A 27,069-nucleotide genomic window follows, 5' to 3' on the forward strand; every position below is an offset into this window, starting at 1 on the left:
TACTCCATTCCTCCAACACCCCAAATAGTATAGTAATTATTATTACAGTTTTTCTCAGTCGCTTTGGTACATTTCTCAGATCAGAATTGAAATTCTCAAAACGACCTGTTCAATCTTCACATCATTGTGTCACTTGTGCACATCAAAAAAGCAGTTTCTCACTTCTTTGAACAAGTTGCAAATGCTTTGGTACATTCATGCAAATGATTATGTCCAATTCTCTGCTCTTTCCTACATTATCAATTGCTTATGTCATGTTGATCAAAATGTATTGTAATGGGTCTCTATTGAATAGTCTCACCCCCACAACATTTAGGCATTAGTTCATTGCATAAGTCTTTACATGCAAAATGGTTGAACAAGTTGTCATAATATGTCAAGCATACTTCTATACATTTCCAGTAGACATTTTTTCTAAATCTGTCCTGAATTGGTAAATTGCTACCAGGTGAATCTTGACTTTCTCTAAAGATGGGAAATGTGGGAAGTGTTAGATCAACCAACGATCAACCAGTTTACTGAAATAGCTCAAAGGTGCATCTCCTGAACCATGAACTGGCAAGTATATATATATATAGCTGGAGCACAACACAATGTTACATTGTCTGACAATGGAAGGACAAGGAATTGGACAGGGTCAACAGCCAGAGAGAAGAGGAGGAAGAGGAGTGAGGCTGCGTGAGAATGAGAATTTGTGGCCCAACAAACAGGAACGTCAGGAGGAGTAGGAAGACTGCACTGTAATTCCTACAGCAATGCATGTACAGTTTACCCTAAGGAGATTTTCCTATGTTCACATTTCTATCAATGACATGGTCTGTCAACAAATTACAGTACAAACAGTCAAAGTGTAAATGTGAATCTTGTCCAGTCTTTTGCAATCAATCTCCCACATACACTAAGGTGTAACTTACAATTTACAATAATTGTCTTCAAAACTTTAGCCATAGTTTACATCAGAACATCCCTCCAGAGTACACTGTTATATTGACAAAAGGATTTTGAGCAAGAGACTGGCTTTTGCATGAAATCCATGGTGTTTTGCTATTTGTAAGAATTGTTTTGAGAAATGCACTTACTGTTTTGCAAATTTCAATTCTGATCTGAGAAATGTACCAAGGCGACTGAGAAAAACTGTAAGAGTGACACGCAGGTCATGACAAACATAGTTTGTGCCTTACATATGCAAAAAGTTGTTCCAAAATAAGTCGATTTAATTTCAGACATTTTATTTAGTAAACCAACACATGACAGGTATGCAACATAAATCCAAGTCCAAACCTCAACCATCAATAGATATCCACACTGACTAAATTGACCAATTGAAATAGATCCATGTCAAATAATCTGTAGATATAAGGAATGACTAAGGTTAAAAACAATTATATTAATTATGTTGAAAAGATCTCAAAATACATTGTTCTATGACCTTTATGATAAACCCAGAGATAGATCCTAGTTATACAGCTGACTGATAAGAAGCAATCAATCTCTCTCTCTCTCTCTCTCTCTCTCTCTCTCTCTCTCTCTCTCTCTCTCTCTCTCTCTCTCTCTCTCTCTCTCTCTCTCTCTCTCTCTCTCTCTCTCTCTCTGTCTCGTTCACATGAGATGCATGTGTGCCAAGTAGTGTGAAGTAGATCTTCTGCTTTAATGACACACAGAGGACCTTAAAAAGTTTATACAGCTGACTGACAGGCAGCAATCAATGATGCTCAGAGATATGCAACACAAATAATGTACACCAAATGTAGATGTGAAACCTTTCTAAGAACGAGAATAGATCCGGGGCTTTCAAAAAAAATATGGGGCTTTAGACTTGTGTATGGAACTTTCTCATATCATACTCCATTCCTCCAACACCCCAAATAGTATAGTAATTATTATTACAGTTTTTCTCAGTCGCTTTGGTACATTTCTCAGATCAGAATTGAAATTCTCAAAACGACCTGTTCAATCTTCACATCATTGTGTCACTTGTGCACATCAAAAAAGCAGTTTCTCACTTCTTTGAACAAGTTGCAAATGCTTTGGTACATTCATGCAAATGATTATGTCCAATTCTCTGCTCTTTCCTACATTATCAATTGCTTATGTCATGTTGATCAAAATGTATTGTAATGGGTCTCTATTGAATAGTCTCACCCCCACAACATTTAGGCATTAGTTCATTGCATAAGTCTTTACATGCAAAATGGTTGAACAAGTTGTCATAATATGTCAAGCATACTTCTATACATTTCCAGTAGACATTTTTTCTAAATCTGTCCTGAATTGGTAAATTGCTACCAGGTGAATCTTGACTTTCTCTAAAGATGGGAAATGTGGGAAGTGTTAGATCAACCAACGATCAACCAGTTTACTGAAATAGCTCAAAGGTGCATCTCCTGAACCATGAACTGGCAAGTATATATATATATAGCTGGAGCACAACACAATGTTACATTGTCTGACAATGGAAGGACAAGGAATTGGACAGGGTCAACAGCCAGAGAGAAGAGGAGGAAGAGGAGTGAGGCTGCGTGAGAATGAGAATTTGTGGCCCAACAAACAGGAACGTCAGGAGGAGTAGGAAGACTGCACTGTAATTCCTACAGCAATGCATGTACAGTTTACCCTAAGGAGATTTTCCTATGTTCACATTTCTATCAATGACATGGTCTGTCAACAAATTACAGTACAAACAGTCAAAGTGTAAATGTGAATCTTGTCCAGTCTTTTGCAATCAATCTCCCACATACACTAAGGTGTAACTTACAATTTACAATAATTGTCTTCAAAACTTTAGCCATAGTTTACATCAGAACATCCCTCCAGAGTACACTGTTATATTGACAAAAGGATTTTGAGCAAGAGACTGGCTTTTGCATGAAATCCATGGTGTTTTGCTATTTGTAAGAATTGTTTTGAGAAATGCACTTACTGTTTTGCAAATTTCAATTCTGATCTGAGAAATGTACCAAGGCGACTGAGAAAAACTGTAAGAGTGACACGCAGGTCATGACAAACATAGTTTGTGCCTTACATATGCAAAAAGTTGTTCCAAAATAAGTCGATTTAATTTCAGACATTTTATTTAGTAAACCAACACATGACAGGTATGCAACATAAATCCAAGTCCAAACCTCAACCATCAATAGATATCCACACTGACTAAATTGACCAATTGAAATAGATCCATGTCAAATAATCTGTAGATATAAGGAATGACTAAGGTTAAAAACAATTATATTAATTATGTTGAAAAGATCTCAAAATACATTGTTCTATGACCTTTATGATAAACCCAGAGATAGATCCTAGTTATACAGCTGACTGATAAGAAGCAATCAATCTCTCTCTCTCTCTCTCTCTCTCTCTCTCTCTCTCTCTCTCTCTCTCTCTCTCTCTCTCTCTCTCTCTCTCTCTCTCTCACACAAAATACATGCGTGCCAAGTAGTGGGAAGTAGATCTGCTGCTTTAATGACACACAGAGGACCTAAAAAATGTATAGCGCTGACTGACAGGAAGCAATCAATGATGTATAAGTGAAACATTTCTGAGAAACCATTTCATAGCCTGTATGAACGCACCCAGAAGCAGATCATAGTTACACAGCTGACTAATAGGAAGAGAGCGTAGAACCAAAACAGAAAGCGATCAATGATGGAAGCCACCTGGATCCATTCCTCAGTGTTCTGGTCCCCACTCAGCTGCTGTTCCACCTGCAGCCGGATCGCCCGGAGGTCTCTCCCCAACTCCCTCAGCTCTGCCAGTTGAAGGGCTGCTGGAGCATTCCTACCCGATTTGACCTCCTCACTTACAGCATCGGGATACGCCTCTGTATTGGAGAGATGTGCAGAACAATATGCCACTTGTAGTTTGGTTGTGGGTGTCTATTACAGTAATATCAAGCATTCAGTTTGTCAATATAATCTAACCCTAGCCTAACAACACCATACCTGTTGAATTGTCTTTTGGTGGGTTTGAAGGCAGGCCAACACAACATCCCAGTTTTTGAAGGACCACTATTCTCACCCACCGGGGGACAGGAGCAAAGCGACTGGAGCTTGAGTAGAGGTGGGTGATGAGGATTGTCTCCAGCAGGCTGGCCACCATCAGAGCCAGGCAGAGGGCGAAGAAAACATCTAGGGATAAATAGGTGAGAGTGTGAGTATAGTGGTTACTTTTCAATTCAAGTAATAGAAGTTCATTTTTGTCCTCCCTCTGAGGGAAAAGAGTACTACTGACTTATGAGTGGTATGGTGTGGCCAGTGACCGGCAGCAATTCATTCATAAGCAACAGGAAGACGGTGTAGCCTAAGATGAGGGTCATCTTAAAGGCCGAGCGGTCAACACTCTGTGGGGGTAGCAGGAAGCTGAAGAGGTCCACTGTGATCAGGAAGCAGCTGGGGATGATCAGGTTCACCACATAAAGAGCAGACGAACGCTTTATTTTGATCTGTGATGTGTTAATAAAAAAGTACACAGTTTAGAGTATGGACAATTACGTTTTTTTAACTTTTGGGAATAATTCAAACTAATATTTTTCTATCATATTTATTGTTTAATCATTGAATCACTATTGACTTTACGGTATTCTTTGGACACAATTATTTTATCAATTATTATCATCCAATAACCATTTTGTTATTACTTTAGTTATAAATAATGTTCGTAAGCATACCTGAAATATGAGCTCATCAAAACTCGAGTTTCCTTTATAAGCAGTGATGTTGATGAGCTGCCACTCTCCCACAGTGCTCATCTCATCCAAAGTATTCTTCAGAATTGCACTTGCTGGCCTGGCCAGCTTTAGCCTGATGTCCCTGACTGTTAGAGCAGACAAGGTAACCAATGTGTCAAAATTCATTAATAAACTAACCATACAACTGTATTGCCCAAAACGCAGGCTTTGGGCAATACAAAGGCTACCAAATTACAACCATAATACCAAATACTCCCAGAATGCAATCATATCAACAAAATAAACCATAACAAAATACAGAAAAAAAGCCAATCAAAGTGCTCGGAAAAATAAATCAAATTGTTTTCAGGCAGGATCACTATCCACATATTATCGCTTTTCAACTGTCAACCATTTAAGAAATTTGCCTCCCAGAACAAAACAATCTACAACTGTTCTTTGGCACAGCATGTAACGTGAGCATTTGGCTGAACCCAAGTGCACAGACTGGCGAAGAGCGTGGAACAGTGTCAATCGTTTATTCGGATTCAGGATCGGCAGGCAGAATAGTCAGACAGGCGGGGATCAGGAGCAGGCAGGATAGTCAGACAGGCGGGGATCAGGAGCAGGCAGGATAGTCAGACAGGCGGGGATCAGGAACCGGCAGAATAGTCAGACAGGCGGGGGTCAGGAGCAGGCAGGATAGTCAGACAGGCGGGGATCAGGAGCAGGCAGGATAGTCAGACAGGCGGGGATCAGGAACCGGCAGAATAGTCAGACAGGCGGGGATCAGGAGCAGGCAGGATAGTCAGACAGGCGAGGACCAGAGAGCAGGCAGGATAAGTGGTAGGTCAGGATTCGAATCGCGGGAAAGTACTGTGAAACACAAGAGACAATCTGACAGGGACTGTTTGGGAGGAAAGGACTGATATAGGGGAAACACAGGTGAAGGCGGTTGGGTTAATTGGGAGTGATCAGGGTGGCAGGTGAATGAGAAAATCAGGGGCGGATCATGACACAGCATGTGATTGAAGCCAATCGACAAACCGTTACTGAATAAATACAATATCAACCAACATATGTACACATGAAAACAATAATTAATGGTAACAGTATAAAACATGTCCACATGATGTTTGCTTGAAATATCAAGTCAGTTTGACTTTTACCCTGAGTGATGATTATAAGTCGTCCAGTTTTTGTCAAACCACAGCTTTTGGGAGACTTTTGTTGTTGTTTGGTCTTACCTTTGTGGGTGTAGGAGTTGAAGGTGAAAGTGCAGTTCTGGACGTCAAAGGGGAAGGTGTAGATGTTCAGGTTGCAGGAGCTCAGCACTCTGAGTGGCATGTAGTCGTGGATCATGCCATCAGATTGGACGTGCACATAAGGCACACACGGGGCTGTGTTCTCATTCATACTGTAAGAAAGCAACAACAGCATTTTCCAACTATGTTCGAAAAAACAGCAACATTTTGTTGCGTGAGAGAAAAAAACATCTCTGTCAACACTTGGCCTGATACATACTTTTATATGAAGCTTATAATGGTCAGAGAAGTAGAAACATGATTGAAGAAAAAAACATCTGGTTTTATGCCACATCACAATGCTCAGACAATTTGTGGAGAAAGGATGAAAGTAGTTTCACAAACCAGAGTAAGATTATTTTCTAAAGTCTAAAATCAACACTGTGTAGACTGGCCACTGTAGATATACACTAGTTAAATTAGACTTCTGAAAGCTTCGCCCACTCACGCCCCATGATATTCTACGGTAGAATATCTCCATAAGGAGACAAGGAACAAGGCGCAACTCCACCCATGCATGTGGTGGTTTCCGGGCCAGGCCCTGTGCAGTCTGTCCCCAGAAGTTCTGCTATAGCACAATGGGACTGCTGGATCCAAATTAGGATCACAGCAATATCATGGTATATCACACATTGATGCTTACCACCCAGTGACCATTCAGTGGTATGTATTTTCTTAATTAAGAGACTTACATGAATTCTCTAACCTTTAGGTTCAAACAACATCAGGCAGTAAGGTGATTTGAGCCATCTGTATTGTGTATGTTTTCTTACACTTAGTTATTGCAGTTCTACATGGATCTTACAATTCATTGATGACTAGATCTGGTACCCAAAACTGGCTTCTAGGTAGAGAGATATCATCAGTACCACACTGCTCTTGATCCCAGCTGATGAACTCATTCTTCCATGCCTAAATGACAGATTTGAATACAATATGCAATTCGTGATTTTGCTTTACCTGGAATATTCACAAGAATTTCTATTTGGATCGCTTGGTGTTTATACCTACCATGTCTAGCCATATATAGGTATTCAAGACTTGAGCTTTTTCATCCTGAACAAAAAGAGGACAACAAATAAACAAAATGTAAATTGAAAAGGTATTTCCGCCATAGCAAACTACTCTAACTATACTAGTAAGATGTATTACTGTTTCACATTTAAATGTTTCCATGAAAGTTGGGGATTTAAAGAAGAGATCTCAATTCAAAATGCTCTTTCTTATATCAAATACATCATCTTACAATTGTAATAGATTTAACAATTGAACATACCACTCCCAGTATTCCATACAGGATAATGCCCACAGAGACTTCTGTGTGATCATTCAAGTTCCTGACAGGTCGTACGTCCTGTATTTTAAAGACAGGTGATAGGGCTTTCAGCAGGCCAGAGGGCGTGGGTTTAGAACAGTTCCGTGGGGCCAAGCACTGAACTGGGAACAAAATCAAAAACAGCAACAACAGCAACAACGAATAAACAAGGGCAATTGTTTACTCCATGAAAATGATACCAAATCATCCATCGGACAACTAGGGATTTTTTAGGTATGGATTTGTCCCGTAACCAACAAATTTAAGGGATTAAGGGGATTATACACAATGCATTTTGAATATTATATTCAATTGCTATCCGTTTTTTAATCTATTTTGCTGAATGACACTAATTATGCACACTGAACCTGTGAGAAATACAACATAACAATACATTTCATGCTATGCAATCAGGGACACATAAAACAATTATAAATAATTAAAAACACTAGTTTCTAGGTACTAACCTTGGGTGACAGTGAAGATGATGAAAATCAGAGCCTCAAAAGGCCCAGCCAAAAGCTGAAATTTCAAAAAGTAGTGTTAACTACGTGAAAAAAAACATAAATACAGAATTTCAATAGAACAGCCACAAGTAAATATGACATTTTTAAACTGCCAAAACTAACTCAACATGATCTATAGTGTTAACCTTGAATTTTAGGGCTGCCATGATCTTGCAATTGACCGCTGTGTTCTGTTGTCACTACAAACCAGGTTTCTTGGTTTCTAAAGAAAACATATTGAATGTATTATACAAAGAAGGGTTGCTTTAATATTAAATCATGAGAACATACACATTTTGTCTGGGCAAAATTCTGCATTAATCTACAAAATCAACAAAACTAAGAAAAAACTAAACCAACCTTGAGTTGAGATGCCCTTGCAGGTTTACATACTGCACGTGCAACAAAGATATATATGTAATATGTAATATGAGCTGAGGGTGACTTGAAAAACCCAATTGTACAAATAAAGTGGTTTGTGCAGGGTGCTGCTTTTCATATAGGTTGGTAAATGCAAACTAGCTTCAGACAACATGTCCTGTCGAGGGTCAAAATGTCACCACAACGGTATCAAGTTCCTGAAATAGGCCTGCAGCCGTGGTTTATTGGGACCAGCGTGCAGATTCCAACACAAACAAGAATTTGTTTCATGCAGTGTTACCCAACAAACCACATTCAAGTCACGATAAAAGAGGAACAACTACAGCTGAACACAGGCCGATACTTAAAAGAAACAGTTAGGGTCTAACCTTTCAAGGTCTATTCAGCAAATTATTCAGCTGACATACTTTTCTTTTCAATTTCCCTCAAAAGATTTGTTCTGCCACAGTAATATACTATTAACCTACAAACGGACTGACAGCCAGCCCAAACAATTCCAACCAACTGGTCCAAGTGGTGGTGCTGCCAGTGAGTGACCACAGTAGCTGATGCTCTGACAGGGCTGGCGCTGACATGACGGCTACTTTATTTTCATCTTGCCAGGTAGCTTTTAGACTGGGATGGATTTGGAAAGAGAACTCACTTTGTGCGATTTGACAACTTGAACTTAACACACTACTGACCCTGGAGCGAGTGCCTACTATCACTCTAATAATCATTTAGAATATTGACATTTTAATTTCCTTCCCAACCAAGTATTGAAATCAAATGACATCTAATTGATAACTTTAATAATCAATGACTTACGGAGTTATTAAAATGCATTTTGATTATTTGAAGCACTGGCGTAATAGAATCTGAACAGAGTACTGGACTTTCACCACTTCCTTGTCCAGCATGATGATAATCTCGACTCACTTAACCAAGCCTGCTCACATGTTGTAATAAGTGCTGTGTTCACAGGAGGTTGAAAGGTGTTGAAAGGTTACATTAAAGCCAGGCTAGCTATTGATAAAAACCTTTATGTTTAATTCAATTAAACAAAGGTTATTGCATGGTGATTCAATTGTGTAGAAAATTATATCTAAACAGGTGAAGAGATTTAAATAAACTCAGAACCTACCCTATCTCTTTCGGCCAGCAATTTGTGTTCAATATGTATGTATAAATATCCGCTATCTGTCATTATTTTTGCAATCTGACCTATGTTTACATTGTATTTGGCTTGTTGAGTGAAATAGAAATGGTTTAGAAGATTTATCAAATCAGATTATATTTTTTGATGCAGTTTTGGGTTTTGTCCAGCAGATGTCGTCATCGCTTTAGTTTTATTATTTCATCTTCAATTCCAGACATACAGGAGTCCATTTGACAAGGTCATGACACCAACGCAGCTTGTGTAAATACAATCTTACTTCAGAAATCAGCTGGGAATTAGCTCTTCATTCAAAATGTTGTCCCATGGCCATGCCACACAAGTGGCCTATCTATGTCCACGTGTTAAAAAGCTAGGCTGCAAGTATAGAATGGAACGGAGTTTGCAATATTTTGGATTGATTCTGGATCGCTATCCTTCCAAATCATTTCTGTATAATTTCCGGTAGCCATGTTGGACCTGAGGCGTGTTCCTCAGAGCACGACCTGGTTCGCCTAGTGGCTCTCAGTACAGCCCGGCTGGCCATTTCTACAGTACAGTTGGAAGTTGTAAAAACACAACGATCCTCACAGAGAACTATAGAGCAGTCTTTATTTCAATATAATATATTCTCTTACAAATGTGTCTCGTGCCACTGATAAAAGTGGTACGAGGTCAAAGCTAATTTATCTAATGAATAAAAATAATCACTGGTATCACTGAGTTATTAGAAACAACATTTATATTATAGTATCATTACAAGCACAGTGACGCTTTGTTTGATAATGTTTATTCATATGATCCCCTGGTTGAAGGGTCGTTGCAGACTCAGCAGGCTCTTGGTATCAACACTGGTCTCCAAGGCAACTTACAATTTTCTTAACTGTGACCTGCAGTGGGCCAATGTCTCTCACTAATACCTGAAAGGAGATATGAAAAGAAAGCCCACAAACACTTTAACTCAAGTCACAACATAGGGTATATATATATATATATATATATATGTCTTCTACATAAAGTACGTTGAGAATACCTCAATAATAGAGCCTAAATAACTCGCATTCAGCTTTATGGAGCTGAAGATCCTCACGTCAGCAAACACTTTTATTGTTGAATCTAGGAAGGAGGAGGTGATTTAGTGGGAACGTTGAATACACACTCACACACAAATAAAATAAACACACACACACACACACACACACACACACACACACACACACACACACACACACTGAATGTCATACTTCTGTGTATCTGCTCATTCAAATATATCAACAACAATTAGGGACATACTTTGACTTGTTTCAATGACCATACTCCGTGCTGATAGAGAGAGAGAGAGAGAGAGAGAGAGAGAGAGAGAGAGAGAGAGAGAGAGAGAGATGGAGAGATGGAGAGATGGAGAGAGAGAGAGAGAGAGAGAGAGTTTAGCTGTGATATAACAGCCACGAATGCATACACACGTCTCACAGCGATAGAAGAGACGTTCAATGGGACTGTAAACCGTTTAGCTGTGATATTCCATATATTCGATATTCCATCCGACATTAATTCCTACACACCTATCACAACGATGGAAGAAACATTTACTGCGATGGGTAATTTTAGTTCTGATGCAGCCAATGCCAGTGTGTTTTTCACTGCATCGGCTGAAATTCTGGCTGCATTGTTGAAATCCAGGTCAGCGTTCACCACAGTCCCAGAACCCGGGCTGCAAACAAAAACACAAACAATAGTACAAATGATGACATGACATTTAAAAACATACAAAAATATTGGATAGATACAGTACTGAATCATGATTTCAATGGGAAAATACAGCTTTTATATCACTCACCCGAAGCTGTTGACCGTAGCTATATTGAAAAGATTGCCATATCGAGAAGATAAGATGTCGTTCAGCTGTAAAACGAAAAAAGAAAGGGTTCAAATTCAACTTGTACACAGCAAAGATTCACATGTGTACAAACTTTCCCTCAATAGTTTTTCGCCATATATGAGATTGTGTTTGATTAAGTCTTTTGGAGACAAGTTGTCAATATTATTGTTTTTTATTGTTATTATAATATTATTATAATATTGAAAATATGAGATTATAAATTGTGAGATTATTATTAAGAAATTAGGTAAAGATCATCACACGACGGTCAAAATCCACATGTACATAAACAGTTACTATATATATGTAGGATATGTACTACAAATCACAGCATAGAAGCCTGCCACGTTTTACTTACAAAAGATTCTGTTTGGTTTTTAAAAGTCTGGAACTCCGCAGAGGATCTGTTTAACAGATTGATATCGAAAGCTGTTACCAGCGTGAACTTTAAAAGAAAGCTACTTCCTGTCGCTGACTCATTAGTTGCATTTTGAGTTGTTAGAAGAATCTCATCCACTGGTGGAGATGTTGTGTTGGATATGATGATGCTGAATGTTGCAGGAATAGTTCCATCGGTAGAAAGGACCACCGATTGGGCAGTGACCTCTGTTATATTTTTTGAAGAGGGTGTAGTTTGGGCTAAAATACCCCCAATAGAAGAACAATAGAGGGAAAAGTAGGGTTAGGCTTCCTTCCGAATGAGCAATGGAATCTTTTCAATATATATCGAATATATATTTTCAAGAATATGAAAAATGTGCCTAATCTAAATAAATGAGTTAATTTGATTGTCTTTTAAAAGATGTCATTGATGTCATGTGACATATCATATGTTGTATTGATGATCGTGGTAAATATTTGAATTCCAAGAGATAAAACTGTTACCTACAGTTTGTTAATATTTCAAAAATACATGTTTAAAATTCACAAAAGTCACATTGTATAAGCAATACGTGTAGCACGATTAATAAATAAACATCCAAAGCTCAAAGTTTGATATTTCTGTGAGGAAGTTAGATGAATGAAACCCAAACAGTCATCAATTAATAACACAAACACCTTGATAACTCACCATGAGCCCTTTGCCCCACCAGCAAGCAGATGGAGACGAGCAGTCTAACAAACATCCCAGCGACCTTGTAAGCCGAAGAGCTCAAGGTGTCTATAGCTGGACAATAGAAATGTTTCAAGGAAGATGTGCTGCGAGACCGGTTAATCTGCACCACTGTCTTCAACTGGAACATAGGAATGTAAGGTTAAGTATGTTGGAAGGTCTACTTTAGGTGGGTTGGAAAGACCGGTAAATCTGTAATGTAATCCAGACTGAAAGACAAATCTCACCCGACTGGAAGAAAGGAATGGCTTTTAACGTTGTTCTGCCACGCCTGGAAACAACCAACGTATTAGTATCACGTTAATAGGTGAATGGTTTATTGTTATATCAAGACGTTTTTCATGTTATAGCAAGATATTTTTACGTTATTTCGACATGCAATCACGTCGCCTTATAACAATATACAATTTATCACGTAATAACATCGTTATAATGGGAAACATTTCACATTATAAGGTGATAAATATTATGTTGTTATAAGGTGATACATTATATATTGTTCTAACGTGATTATATAGAAAAATAGAATATAAATAGAATAAATAGAAAACAGAAATAGATAAATGGAGGAATGTGGCTTGTTTAAACGATTTGATTAAGTTCCACTTATGGCTGTTATTGAGTACGGTATGATAAGGATTCGTACATTATCACGTGAATTGTTTCACGTTACAACGGGAAAAATTTCAGGTTACAATGAGATGAATAGTATATTGGGATAACAATATACTATTTATTACGTAATAACTTATATGTTCGATAATGTTGTGCAGATGTGTTTAATAATGTTGTGTTGAGAAGTTTGAGAATGTCATGTAAAGATGTTTGATAATGTGTTAAGATGTTTGATAATGTTATGTAAAGGTGTTCGATTATGGTGTGTACAGGTGTTTGATAATGTTGTGTAAAAATGTTTGATAATGTTGTGTAAAGATGTTTGATAATGTTGTGTAGAGGTGTTTGATAATGTTGTCTAAAGGTGTTGGATAATGTTATAAAAAGGTGTTTGATAATATTGTGTAAAGGTGTTGGATGTTGTCACAGGAAAGGATGTGTGTGTGTTTGTGTGTGTGTGTGTGTGTGTGTGTGTGTGTGTGTGTGTGTGTGTGTGTGTGTGTGTGTTCTCTAACCCTATACTCATGTATTGCATCAGGATGTTCCAAATGAACTACTAAGTATTACCTGGTAGTTCAAAGAAAGGGAATGTGTGTCATCGAATGACACGGATACTTGAGAAGGGGAAAATGTCTGTTAGTTTTCCTTCTTCCTTGTTGACATTGTTGGAGATGTTGTTGACTTTGGAGCCCAGCCCGTTCCCTCTGTCCCTCTGTCCCTCTGTCCCTCAGTGCCTCTCCCTCTCTCTCTCTCTCTCTCTCTCTCTCTCTCGCTCTCTCTCTCTCCCCACATTTACTTTTCTGTGTTTTTTTTAATTGGGAACAGAAAAAACAGTATACATGTACGTGGCTATCGGAATGTGTCTGTGTTTGTGAGAAAGAAAGAGAGGGGGTGAGTGTGTGTGTTACTTTGTGAAAGTCCTGAGAAAGATTTATATCAAAAGGAGATGCTATACACATTCACTTGAGCCCCTTACTCAAAGTATACCAAGTATACCAATGCCTCAATTTCGGAAGTAGTATAGAATTGTGTTTGGGAAATCATTTTGTAATTAATCGTGACATGATTTGTCATCATGGGGAGGGCCATTGTGTTTAAACCATTCACAGCATTTCTCATGTGAGACAGGGCAAAACGAAGATTTGATTAACCTAGGTTACAGTTATTTACGTCAACAAAAAAGTAGAGTCAATAAAACAAATGATGCATTCTGATGTACAGTTCCCAGTACAGTTAATCAGAATTATCTTAAAGGGGACATATTATGAAAAAACACTTTTCCTGGGATTTGGGGTGTTTTTTAGGGTCTCTGGTGCTTCCGCACGCATACAAACTTTGAAAAAAGTCTGTACATGATTTTTTTAAGTGAGATATGCATTTCTGAAAGTACCCCGCCTACAGTTACCAAACGAGGGAGTCAGTTTCAGTGCCCTCTCCTACGTAGGAAGGGGGCACATTTGAATATTACCTCCCACTTCCCCACCCCCCACCAATCAGAGCATAGCTAAGATTTTGTGGACCAGCAGACGAGCGCTGGGCGGAGATATTTGCGCATTTCAGAAGCAGGGATATTCCATACAAAAATAGATGTCTAATTTGTCAGTTTGCCATGTGACTGCCTGGCAGGGAGTTTAAGATGGACTTCAGAGAGTCAAGGCCAAAGTTCCTTTCCCCCAATTCCTCTCAAACATGGCCCCACTACGAGCCATTACTTGTTGTGGAAGTACCAGAGACGACAGACGCAGTCTTTATAATTCATAATATCATCCGAGGCGCACATACCTTTTGACCATGATATAAGATATAATATTATTTAAATATCTATATATTATATTATATTATATTATATTATATTATATTATATTATATTATATTATATAGATATAGAGCTCCAGGAGACCGCAAACGGCTACAATCCCTTCTCCTCCATGCTGTGGTTCAGTCTGATAGCTCATTGGTCAATGGGCAGCAGCTCATTTGCATTAAAGCTAAAGACCCCAGAAACAGCGCATTCTAAAGGGACTGAAACAGAGGGAAATAGCGGTAGGCGAGATTTCTTTCCCCCTAAAAGCTATTTCCAGCAAACAGCTTCAAAAACATGTTTTCTGGAACTCTTTTACTGTGTTTACTTGTTAGGAAAACGCCATAATATGTCTCCTTTAAACTCTAGCAGATTTATCCCACTAGGTGGCGTTGTCTGCCTGTTGTAAACGCTGTGTGCCACTGTGCGTCTATGTGTTTAGCCTGAAATGCAGTGAGCTCGAACACGATAAGTGGCACGAATGCCAAAGCATAGTTTATTTAAAGAATTACAAAAACGAAATGAATAATAATAGAAATAGCCACAGGCATTCAGCCAGGTGAACCAACACCAACGGAAAAATATCACTGGGAATGTACAGCAACTGCGCCCCCTGCTGTTTTTTTAATGATATGATATTTTATTTTATCTCGATCTGTTTACTTATTGTAGCAAACACATTTGAACCAAATCAACGTCACAGACAGTTTGCGAGTGATTTCAGCCTGTTTTATCTGTCTCATACAGGAAGTTTAAGTCTTCAGCAAAATAATGTGCAGATAGTTAGAAATATTAATGGGACAGCAGATTGACATGCTCATTTGGAAATGTGTACCATAACTCGATCATAAATATACTTTTTTCTCTCTCTCTCTCTCTCTCTCTCTCTCTCTCTCTCTCTCTCTCTCTCTCTCTCTATCTATCTATATATATATATATATATATCTTTGTCTCTCTATCTCTATATCTCTCGAACCCTGAGATCACAGGGTTATAAAATGACCTAAATAAGGCAGAAAGAAAAGCGACCAGATTCCTGTGAATAAAAGACAACATAAGTTAAACAAAAGCCCAAACACATCGCCTGTAAGACACTGGCTGCTTCTCTTACACTGTGCTTTCAGGGTTTAGAGGTTTACAAAGCCAAACAAATAGCGCACAGTCAGCAGGTTTTCCAGCCCAGTAGGTCAGCACAGGATACTGCCTGGAGAGAGAGAGGCTGCTATGAAGAGAGTCAATTGAAGGCGAAAGGAGAGAGTGAAGGGAAGGATGGCAGGGAGCGGGGGGTGATGTAACAACTTTCAATTCGTCAGACTGAAACCCACAGTGGGCACAGGGCAAAGGTCATTGGAGTTGACGAGCCCGGATAGAGCTGAGTGCTCGGGCCCAGATCACTAAACTAACAAAAGCTATGTATGTTATGCACGCTGTGTGAATAAAACCACAGAGGACATCTCAATACAACATGAAACAGATAGACGAAACACAAACATATCTTAGGCACAACGGCACACAAAAATAATGAATACATGTAATAGGTGGCTGGGTTGTAGACCACTGTAGAAGAGGTCAGAGGGTCAAATCATCAAGGGATTTTTCATACAAGTTGCTTTTCATCCCCTCCTCCAAAGAGCAGAAATTATGCAGTCTTTCCCAATTATCAATGTTTGCCGGCATGCAAATATTAAGGGGAAAGACCTTCGAGCTTAGCGCTAGAACCACACTTTTTTGTATCAGAATCCCAAAGTTTTGTAGTGCCAAGTTATCTTCCACACACAACGCAATTTGTTTTTGGTGTGTGTGTGACCATGTGTGTTTTGGTAAGAACAAATGCATCAATTATTTTATTGTTTCATTCTGATATTTAAACTTTCTAAAGCCACCACAGTTGATAGACCTTCGCTGTTCTTTTTAGTGAGAGTTTAATGGCGCTCATTTCTAACAAAAAAGACTGTTTGAGACGCAGCCGGGCTTCAGCTGCCTTCACAGAATAGTCCGTCCTGGACAGACAGTCAGAGGCCAGCAGGAAAAGATTTAAACGGAAAAGAGTTGATCTCCTGTAACACTCTGTGCTGCTGGGCAAGGTCTATAGCAGGGCTATTCAATTAATTAGGAATTAATTAGGGCCAGTTCATGAAACTGAGGCAAAATAAGGGGCCGGAGAATATGAGTAATTATGGTAACAAAGAAATTACAACAACATACTGAAGGAGTCAATATAATCTATTTTGTAAATGCAGAACAACATATGAACATTGTGATGCAGTAAGACACATAGGCCCAAGGCATTGTTACATTCAAATGGCAGTACAATGTTGAAAAATCCGAGACACAGACAATTAGAGAAATGCAATTAACTAACAGAAAACATCCACTTAATAGCACATAACTGTACCAACTTTACAGCTCGTTATCCTCAATTGACAATGAGGAAATAAATTTCAGTGTTACAAGTAGAGAGGGAAATAATTCTCAGAAAAATCAAACTGTCCCCCTTCTCCACTGGCTAAAAACAGAAATGCAGCTAAATGGTAACTGAATCCAACTCACACTTTTTTCCTTCTAAAAAAATAAAATAGACTGCCCCATAAATCCACGCATGGACTACTACTGTACACACTTCTTTCCATTTTGAACATAAATCAGACACCTTAACAATCAGTCTAGTTCAGCCATATCACAGGTATTTAAGATTGCACTCATTTGAGTTACAGGCAACATCAAATGTATATCCACCAACAACAATAAAACCAAAGTGCATAGTATGGTACAGAATAGAACTATAACAACATAACAGTGCATGGCACTTTATCAAGGCAAAACATTTCAAACTGCATTCAACAATAATACCACATCAAGAAAAATATTAAGAGCATAATATGGGGTGAATAACATGTTAATTGCATCATACTGTTCAAAAATCAATCCTCATTTCTTGCTTGACTAACATGCCTGTTACCTTGCATGTAGTTTGCCAACATTTGCCATCAAATGAGAAAAATGGCATTTTTTTGACTTGGCAAGAGCAGTGAAGTCAGGTGTATATGTTGTCAGGGCAATGCGCAAGCACTTTTGCAGATGCTGGTCAGTGAGGGATATGCGATTGTGAGTTTTAATGGCATTCATGTGTGAGAATGACGACTCACAAATGTATGTTGAGCCAAACATTGTCAGAAGAAAAAGTGCAAGACCCCTTGAATGTGGAAATTTCTCTCGGCTGACCTCATGGGTCCAGAATTTTTCAAAACCTGCCTGCTGCAATGACTGTCGCAAGTCATCTGACGACTGAATGTCAATGAGTTCCAGTTGTAAAGACCCGTCGTAAAGACCCCTCATCCAATGACGATACCAGCTCCTTTCCTTTCAATGCAAAGTCTGCCTCAACATTCACACAGAAAGGGTCCTTCACAAATCTAATCACTTCACTGGAGATGCTGAAATCCTCAAACCTAGTGGCAAAATTGTTTTTCAATGAGTCAATAAACCCTGACATCACCTCGGTAATTTGCAGGCCAGATTTTTTCAATGTGGGGAAGTGGAGCATATTGCCAGGACAAAGATCAGCAGAGAAGAGTGAGAGCTTTCTTTGAAAAGCATGAAGTTTCTCCACAAGTTCTGCGACTGTTTTATCTCTGCCCTGCAACTCAAGACCGGAGAAACACCAGAATCTCCTCTCTTAGTTCACAAAAACGTTTCAAAGCGTTTCCTTTGCTAAGCCATCTAATGTCACTGTGAATGAGCAAATCTTTATAATTAGCAGACATGTCAGTCAACAGCTTGCGGAAAAGGCGGTGCTGTAAACTGGAGGTACAACGGATGAAGTTTATAATTCCCATGACGGAGTCCATGGTCTCTTTTAACTGACCACTGAGCTTGGCACACAGGAGGCTTTGGTGGATGAGGCAATGTAGCGATCTCACCTCCCGACCTCCCGCCATCCTCCCGGCGAGCCCCTGATCCCTGCCCACCATCGAGGGCGCACCATCCGTCACCAACATGTTGACGCGCGCCAAATCCAAGTTATTCTCCTCAAAGAATGAAGCAATTTTGGTGAACAGAATCTCACCAGTAGTGTGCCCCTCCATGGGAATTAGTCCAAGCAGATCCTCACGAAAACATTCCCCATCAAAAAACCGCACATAGAGGCACAGCTGTGCAACATCACTGTTATCAGTCGACTCATCCACGGCCAAAGACATCACCTCTGCCCTCCTCAGCTTGTCCAAAAGCGTCTCGAAAACGTCCGATGCAAGGGACTCAACTCTCCTCATATTTGACGTGTCAGAAATTGGAATTTGTTTGATCGAATCGATAATGTTTTTTCGTGTGTTCTCATCAGTTACCACCTCCTCAATGGATGCCAGCATACACTCCTTGACCGTCTCTGAGTCTGTAAACGGCTTTTTCTTTTTGCCCAATATCCATGCCACTCGTAATGATGCCGCAGTTGCTCTCTCTTGATCCGTACAGGCCCGAAACAAAATGCGACGTCTTTGCTCATAACAAGATGTAAGGCCCATTATCTTCTGCCTCCGAGCAGCAGAGCCCGGTGGGAAAATAGCATCAAAATTAGCATGGGTTGTCTTGAGATGCCTTCTCAAATTGTATTCTTTGCACACGGCGAGGCACTCGTTACAGATTAAGCACACAGGATTCGCATCAACGGCAATAAACGCGTATTTCTCTGTCCATTCATTGTTGAACTGCCTGTTCTCTGAGTCAACTTTTCTTTTTTTTAAGGTAGAGAGAGACATTTTTAAATCAAACTTCGTGCTTGGCTTGAAAGAAAGTCAGAGCGGTCATGTGTGGTCCCCCAAAATATATGTCCGGCCGAAACAGGTAGATATTCTACGTGTTTTGCCACCGGCTTAATTGGGTGCATACTGCCTCCTACTGCACGAAAGAATGTAAAATGAACCATAGTATTTTTTTTTTTTTCTGATATTTTTTTTCATTACCCATATGTAATAACTACACTTCACTCCAAGGGCCGGTACAAAATCCCTCAGGGGCCGGACCCGGCCCTGTGGCCGCCAATTGAATAGCCGAATAATTGAATAAACCTAACCCTATAGACTCTATAGGGTTAGGTTTAGTTTATGAAATGGGGCTATGGAACGAATCACCCTGGAGATCAATGTGAACCGAGTACCTCCCAATGCGTTCTGTCCACAGACCAGGGCCAGCGGGAGAGCCAGAGGGTTATGTGTAGCAAGACTGCTAGTACACCAATTACTAGCACTAATTGTTGCCTCCTGAGGAGAGGTTAAGGAGAGGAGTCGGGGGCCCTCCCTGGGGCCCGGCTGACTGGCCCTCTGCCACCATGTCATCCATCCAGGGGCCTAATCAAGTTATCATATCAACAAATCTCTCATCAGGGGCCCTGCGCCTGACACCAGCAGAAAGACGCTCCGAGGGGGACGACAAATTTCTAGCAGCAGGACGCTGAAGCCCAGCGGAGGGCCGGCACGGAGGCCCTGAAAGGTACCTGCAGCCACCCCGGGTCAAGCTCCCCTCTGGGGGGGGGGAACACTCACAACGGACCCCTCAGCTCGGGAGAAGTAGCGCGGGAAGTCAACAAAGCCAGGGAGCCGGGGAGCGGAGAGAAGAGGGACGTCATTTAGTGCTGCGCACAATAACTCTGGAGGGGCGCGCACACAATGCGCTGGCCAAGTGTGAGGAGGAGAGGAGAGGGGATGCTGGGGAGACCCCCTGTGGCTGTGAGAGGGGAGCCAGGGGTCAGGGTTTAGACGGGCTGGCCCTGCCTGGTGAGAGGGTTAATGTACTCTGTAGTCTGGGGTCAGAGATGCCCCCCTGCGCGCTCATACATCACCACTGACAGCACCAATCAGCCATGTGCACCGGGAAGCCCAATCGTCTGTCATAAACCACGCTCTTTCATGTCCCCGGTTAACTGGCTAATCTAGTAGGGTCTACTTCCGTTCCGGTCCGCGACCCACACACCGTTAATGCACGACGTTCAATTCATAAGTGCTCGGCAAAGGATTAGAAAGGCAAAAAAGGCCCAACATTCAACGGGTCAGGAAGTCAAGGATTGTTCTGCTTTAATTGCACTTCAAGGTGCAATCAAGAGAGAATAATTTATATTTTATAGCTTTTAAGGTTAACAACATTACATGGTCCTTTTGCAATAATTTAAAACGGGTATACGAATCCATTCATAGAACCCAATATGGAAAAATGATGACGGCAATAAAAGGCAAGATGACAATCATCAATATTTTTTTGTTTTTGTATATTATGTCAGGTCTCCTTGTTTTTCATACTTTACAGACGCGGGAAAGGGTATGTGTGATTTGGTTTGTGGCTGCTGACGGCGCATGGATGATGGATGCACGGCACGCAGCATTCCATAGTGGTGTAGAGATAAGGCAGAGAGAGCATAAAATGCTTATCTGGTTTCAGCGAACGTCCAAAGATCTTCTACAATGCAAACACACAGACACACACACACACACACACACACACGCACACACGCGCGCGCACGCACGCACACACACACACACACACACACACACACACACACACACACACACACACACACGCACGCACGCACGCACGCACGCACACACACACACACAGACACACACACACGCACACACAGACATACACACACGCACACACGGGTGTGTGTATGCAGGTGCAGAACTCCACCCCCATCAACACCGCCGATAAGCTGCAAAAGTCCAGTGTGGGGCTTTTGTTTTCCGATTGGCCGATAGGATTTTGATCGTGCTCAAGTGCTGAGCCACCGGCTTGTAAACTCCACAGAGAGAGCGGGCCTGACCTGGTCACTGGCATTCTCTCTCTCTCTCTCTCTCTCTCTCTCTCTCTCTCTCTCTCTCTCTTTTTCTATCACTGGCCAAATAATCAAATTACCTATTCATTGAAAAGTGGAGAGAGAGAGAGTGCGTGGAATTAGCCTCTCCGCTCTGCTAGCTCTCTAAGCTAAGAGTCCGCTGAATGGAGTGGTGACTGTTTGCCTTTGTTCGCCCCGCTCCCTGGGTCCGTGTGATTGGAGTGCTGCAGAGGAGCCGGGGGTGTGGGTTGGTGGGGGGGGGGGGGGGGCTGGCCGAGGCAGGTATGGAGCAGCCCAGAAGGGGGGCTGACCTCTGAACCCCCCCCCCCCCCCTCGTTCTGGAGAAGGACTCGGGGCCCATCACGCGGCATAATTCCACCGGGGCCAGAGCCCTTGGCGGCTGCCTGCTGCTCCCTTCAATGAGACCCTTTGGCTGGGTCTCGCTGGGCCAGAAAGACCCCCTGGAGCTCCAGCTGCAATCTGAGGGTCTTTCACTGCTTTCTCCTGCTCTCTCCCTCTCCCTCTTTCTTTTCCCTCCACGTCTCTGTCTCGCTCTCTCCCTCCCAGGCCCTCGCTTAGAAATAGAGGAGAAACTCAATAACACACATACAAGGGGGACAATGGTCTTTTTAGAGGGCATCTTAACCCGCAACAAACAGTGTCAACATCTGTGGGGGGGTGGGGCTGGACGGATAGATGGATAGACAGACACTGTGTCGGGGCGCGCAGGGGGAACAGGGCTGCTTGCTTCCAGCGGGCAGCCGCACTGAAAAGGCTACAGTGTTGTTCTGCTGTGTACAAGAGGGGATTTGGTTCCCGTCCCTTTTTAGAGCGGCAGTTGAACCGCACCGCGCCGTGCCGCGCCGAGGTCCGGGGGCCACTTTGTCTCGCTCGGGGGGGGCCCCGAGATTGAAGTGAGGGGCAGGAAGCGCCGCCGCCCTCTCTTCTCCCCCACCCCCCACTGGCCCCGCTCGTCAGGAGGGGTGAAAAAGATTATTGTCCGACATATCGGGAGAAAAAGAGCGGAAGAAAGAACACACGGAAAAGAAAAAAAATGGTATCAAAGTCGGCGGGGAGCGTGGCCGGGATTGAGCTGAGTAAAAAAGCGGGCGGGGAGTCGAGGGTGGTGGTGGGTGGTGTGGGTGGGGGAAGCGGACACATGGTGTGTGTGTGTGTGTGTGTGTGTGTGTAGCGTGTTGTGCGGCGGCCACACGCAGGCCCCGGCGCGTGGGAGTCGATTGAATTCTCCTGGGGTGCGTGTCTGGGAGAGAGACAGTGTTTCTTTCTCTGTGTCTCTCGGCCTCTTGTGCGAGCGTGTGGTCGGGACTCATGTGAACACACAGCCGACATAAAGGCCCTCTTCATCTTTCCCCGGTACTTCGGCGTCCCCGACGTGAAAGGGGCATTCATCGGGGGCCCGCAGACGGACCCTCCCGCTCCAATTTATCGGTTACTGACAATTGGCCCTAACTAGGAGCTGGTGGGAACCCAGGTGCTCATCGTTACGTTGTGGAGCCCCGGGACGCATGGGGAGTACGCTATCTGTAGGAGAGGCCCCCACACACACACACACACACGCGCGTGCAGTCATATGAATGTGCACACACATGCGCAGGCACTAGCATATGAGCGCACACACATTTGAGCACACACACACGCACACATACACACAGTCACATACGCATGCATGCACACATACACGCACTCACATATGCATGCACGCACACACACGCGTACACACACAGTCAAACACACACACACACGAGTCGGCAAACACACACACACACACACACACACGCACACCACACAGACGGACACATTAGCACACACATACTAAACACGTAAGCATGCCCGCACGGACCACACACACATATATGTGTGCATTCATACTGACACGCACACAAACCACACACACCAGTGTAAAATATGGCTCCGTCTGCATTCGTTTTGCCAGACCGTAGCACAGCACCCAGTGACAAATCACTATTTGTCCTCTTTATAGTAAAACACTTGTGTGCGCACAGCCAGAGTTATTCTGTCTTGCGTTTACAGCCGTCTCCCCGCAGAAATCGATGCCCTTGAGTGAATTATCATCATAAAAGCTGATTATAAACAGCTTTTAACGTGGAAACGCAAGAGAACTGTTGTTTGAGTTTTAGGTTTCCTGTTCAAAGCGAGCGAGCCGTATCAGACTGCAGCGGATGAAAAGAAATGAAGCTTATAATAAATGACGACAGTCTGTAGCTAACAGTATCGTATGAAAACCACATCCACCCTCGCCTCCCCCCACCCTGGAGCCAACCCCTTGAACCCCCACCAGAGCAACCCCCCCGCCCTCACAACCACCCAATGGGTTGGCTTCCTGTTAGAAGTGTTTCAGAAGTGACACAAATAGACACATTCATGGCCGGATCAAAAGACAGTTCCTGTGGTACGCTGGGGAAAAGTGGAGGAGTGATGGTGTGATGGTGGAGGGTGGGGGGCGGTGTGTTTTGGTGTTTGCGTTTTTCCCTCTCAATAACCCTTTTAGACACATGAAACCCAAACCCGGGGCCGGGACATAAAAACAGACGTAAAAACATAGAAACAGACAGACAGACAGCCGCATCCCACACACACGCACGCACGCACGCACACACACACACACACACACACACACACACACGCGCGCGCGCGCGGACAAACCCGACCAAAGGACATAAGTGTCCGTGGCGGCCGTTGCGTGTCGCTGCCCTGGGTCACGTGACCAAACGCGGGACGGACACTTCAGGGAAAAGCGGAAGCCGGACAAAAGTTGTTCTTCATGGAGACCCTTGACGCGGCGTCCCCCAGGTCCTCCTCAGAGACGACACACACACACACACACACACGCACACACACGCACACACACGCACACACACACACGCACACACACATATATATAGATCTGGTGGTGAGGCCCTTCAGCCCGCCAACCAAGCGCTCCCTAATGTTCATTAGCCAACCCCGGGGGGGGGGGGGGTGGATGTTGAGAGAGAGAGAGAGTGAGAGTGGGGGGCTAACAACACGGGGAGGAGGTTGTTGTGGAGGGGAGTGGGTATGGGGGGGGGCACACCTTTGTCTTTTTAACACGGTATCCAGGAGAGACATTAGCCATGGCTGACCACAGCAGAATGTCCCTTGGGGGGGGATGCGGGGTGCAGAAGAGAAGACCCCCAGGAGGAGATCTCGTACCGGGGCTGATAATCTCTTGTAGTTCTGGCCCCAACGGGGGGTCCTAACCATACCCCCGCCGCCAGCACACAACACACTCTCTTCCTTTCTCCACTGCTCGGATGTCTCTCTAAGCTCCTTTTTACAAATTACATTTATTGCACACACACACACACACACACACACACATATATAGATGTATGCATTCCCATCATCCCTGTACCCCCCACTGTCACGGGCCACAATTGAAGAGCACCCCCGGATAAAAGTGCCCCTAATACGCATATAATCAATGTTTCATTGGTGTGTGTGAGTTTGTGTGTGTGCGAGTGTGTGTGTGTGTGTGTGTGTGTGTCGGCGGTGGCTTTTCATTAGCTGGTGAATCCCGTTTAAGAGGGAAGTACGAGACGCAGGAAACATTACTCCACAACCCCCACCCCTGTTTTCACACGCGCGCACACACACACACACACACAGACACACAAACACAACGCACACACACACACACACACACACGTACACACACACACACACACACACGTACACACGTACACACGTACACACACACACACAGACACACACACACACACACACACACACACACACATACAGTTTTCGCACACCAGCCAGCATGCCTTAAACATGGCCCATATCAATGATAATGAAAGGAGGAGGGGTTACGCCTCGCGCCCACTGCACCGTCAGTCAAAGGACGGCGGAAGGCGTGGCTGACGGACGGCGGAGCTTTCCAGGGTCGTCAGAGCCCGAGTAGTGTCACAGGGCTTACATTTGCATACGCGATCTGATTGGATGACGGGTCCGTCGCTGCCGAAAAAGTTGAACTTTTTTTTCAACTTTTTGACGGCGCAGAAGGCTCCGACGGAGCGTACGGATCCACAATGCATTGCGCGTCCGTCCCCATTCAAAGTCAATGGGGATCCGTCAACGGACGGATGCAGTGGGCACGAGGCGTTACCCCAGGAGGAGGAGGGGAATCCAACGCCTGGGGGGGGGACCAGTCAACCAACCAACCAAAACCCAAACCCATCCCCACTTTTGCGAGTGAGGCAGGAGGCAAAGAGTTTGTGTGCACGAGTGTGTGTGTGTGTGTGTTTGTGTGTGTGTATGGATGAGTGTCCGCACGCATGCAGGTTAATGTGAGGAAGTGCGTGCATCAAAATGTGTTTGTGTGTGTGCGTGTTTGTGTGTGTGTGTGTCTGCGGGAGTTTATGTGTGAGTACATGTGTGCGTTGGTGTGTACTTCAGTATGCATGTGTGTGTGTGTCTGCATGAGTACGCGTGTATCTTTGTGTGTGTCTGCAGGAGTTTGTGTGTGTGTGTGTCTACATGGGTATGCATGCGTGTCTGTTCCGGTTTGAATATGCATGCGTTTGTGTGTGTGTGTGTGTGTCTGTGCATTTGCATTAGTTTGTGTGTTCGTGTGTTCCTGCATGAGTATGCCTGTGTGTGTGTGTCTGCATGAGAATGCGTGTGTGTGTCTGTGTGTCTGCATGAAAATGCGCATATGTGTGTCTGCATGAGTATGCATGTGTGTATGTGTTCAAGCATGAGTATGCGTGTGTGTGTGTCTGTGTGTGTGTATGTGTCTACATGAGTCTGCGTGTGTGTTCCTGCATGAGTATGTGTGTGTGTGTGTGTGTGTGTGCATGTGTGTTCCTGCATGAGTATGCGTGTGTGTGTGTGTTCCTGCTTGAGTATGCGTGTGTGTATCTGTGTGTGTCTGCATGAGTATGCGTGTATGTGTATGTGTCTGCATGAATCTGCGTGGGTGTGTGTGTGTGTTGAGTGGTGTGGTAGGCGATAGCACCTGGGCCAGCTGTTAGCTGTAAAGCCGAGTGCTGTGGGGGGGTCATAAAGCACCTTGCTGGCTGCTGCTGGATGTTCTGTTCCTCAACCAGCTCTCCAGCGAAGCCCCTAAAATCACTTTACTGCGTCCTCCATTCATTAGCCTGCCTTCACTTCCGATGGTCCCCGAGTGGTAAGGCACACCCGCACGCACGCACACACACACACACACACACACACACACAGAGTCATAGCGCTGGAATGTATACGTGCACACACATTATCTTGCAATTAAACTCACTCACGCAACACCTTCCCGCACAACAATAGGACTCTGCCACATGTTTGAGCATATTTAACACACAACAAACAAACACAGTTGCAGTTAGTGACATACAGACAATACACACATAGCAACATGCCCCCAGGAAACAACAGGAATGTTTTACAAATGAATGTGTGTTTGTGTGTGTGTGTGCGCGTGTGTGTGTGTGTGTGTGTGTGTGTGTGTGTGTGTGTGTGTGTGTGTGTGTGTGTG

At 43.0% G+C, this 27,069-nt stretch overlaps 1 protein-coding gene and 1 long non-coding RNA gene across 2 annotated transcripts; both read right to left on the bottom strand.

The window, feature by feature from the left end:
* Positions 1 to 3,548: 3,548 nt before the first annotated feature.
* Positions 3,549 to 7,918, bottom strand: LOC307077845 (5-hydroxytryptamine receptor 3A-like; the record flags this gene model as incomplete). Its single annotated transcript, XM_079739318.1, has 9 exons — positions 3,549 to 3,817; positions 3,939 to 4,124; positions 4,228 to 4,438; positions 4,664 to 4,809; positions 5,911 to 6,080; positions 6,773 to 6,879; positions 6,979 to 7,023; positions 7,244 to 7,404; positions 7,912 to 7,918. The coding sequence occupies 9 exons, from the start codon at positions 7,916 to 7,918 to the stop codon at positions 3,549 to 3,551; spliced, it is 1,302 nt and encodes a 433-aa protein (XP_079595444.1).
* Positions 7,919 to 9,899: 1,981 nt separating this feature from the next.
* Positions 9,900 to 12,510, bottom strand: LOC307078622. The gene is made up of 7 exons (XR_013811997.1): positions 12,256 to 12,510; positions 11,542 to 11,822; positions 11,142 to 11,206; positions 10,867 to 11,015; positions 10,598 to 10,627; positions 10,338 to 10,420; positions 9,900 to 10,224 (listed from the first exon to the last, which is right to left on the bottom strand). It is a non-coding gene; the product is annotated as an uncharacterized lncRNA (long non-coding RNA).
* Between the last annotated feature and the right edge of the window lie 14,559 nt (positions 12,511 to 27,069).

Source organism: Pollachius pollachius, assembly GCF_949987615.1.
Source record: "Pollachius pollachius genome assembly, chromosome: 7".
In the NCBI taxonomy this organism is placed as follows: Eukaryota; Metazoa; Chordata; class Actinopteri; order Gadiformes; family Gadidae; genus Pollachius; species Pollachius pollachius.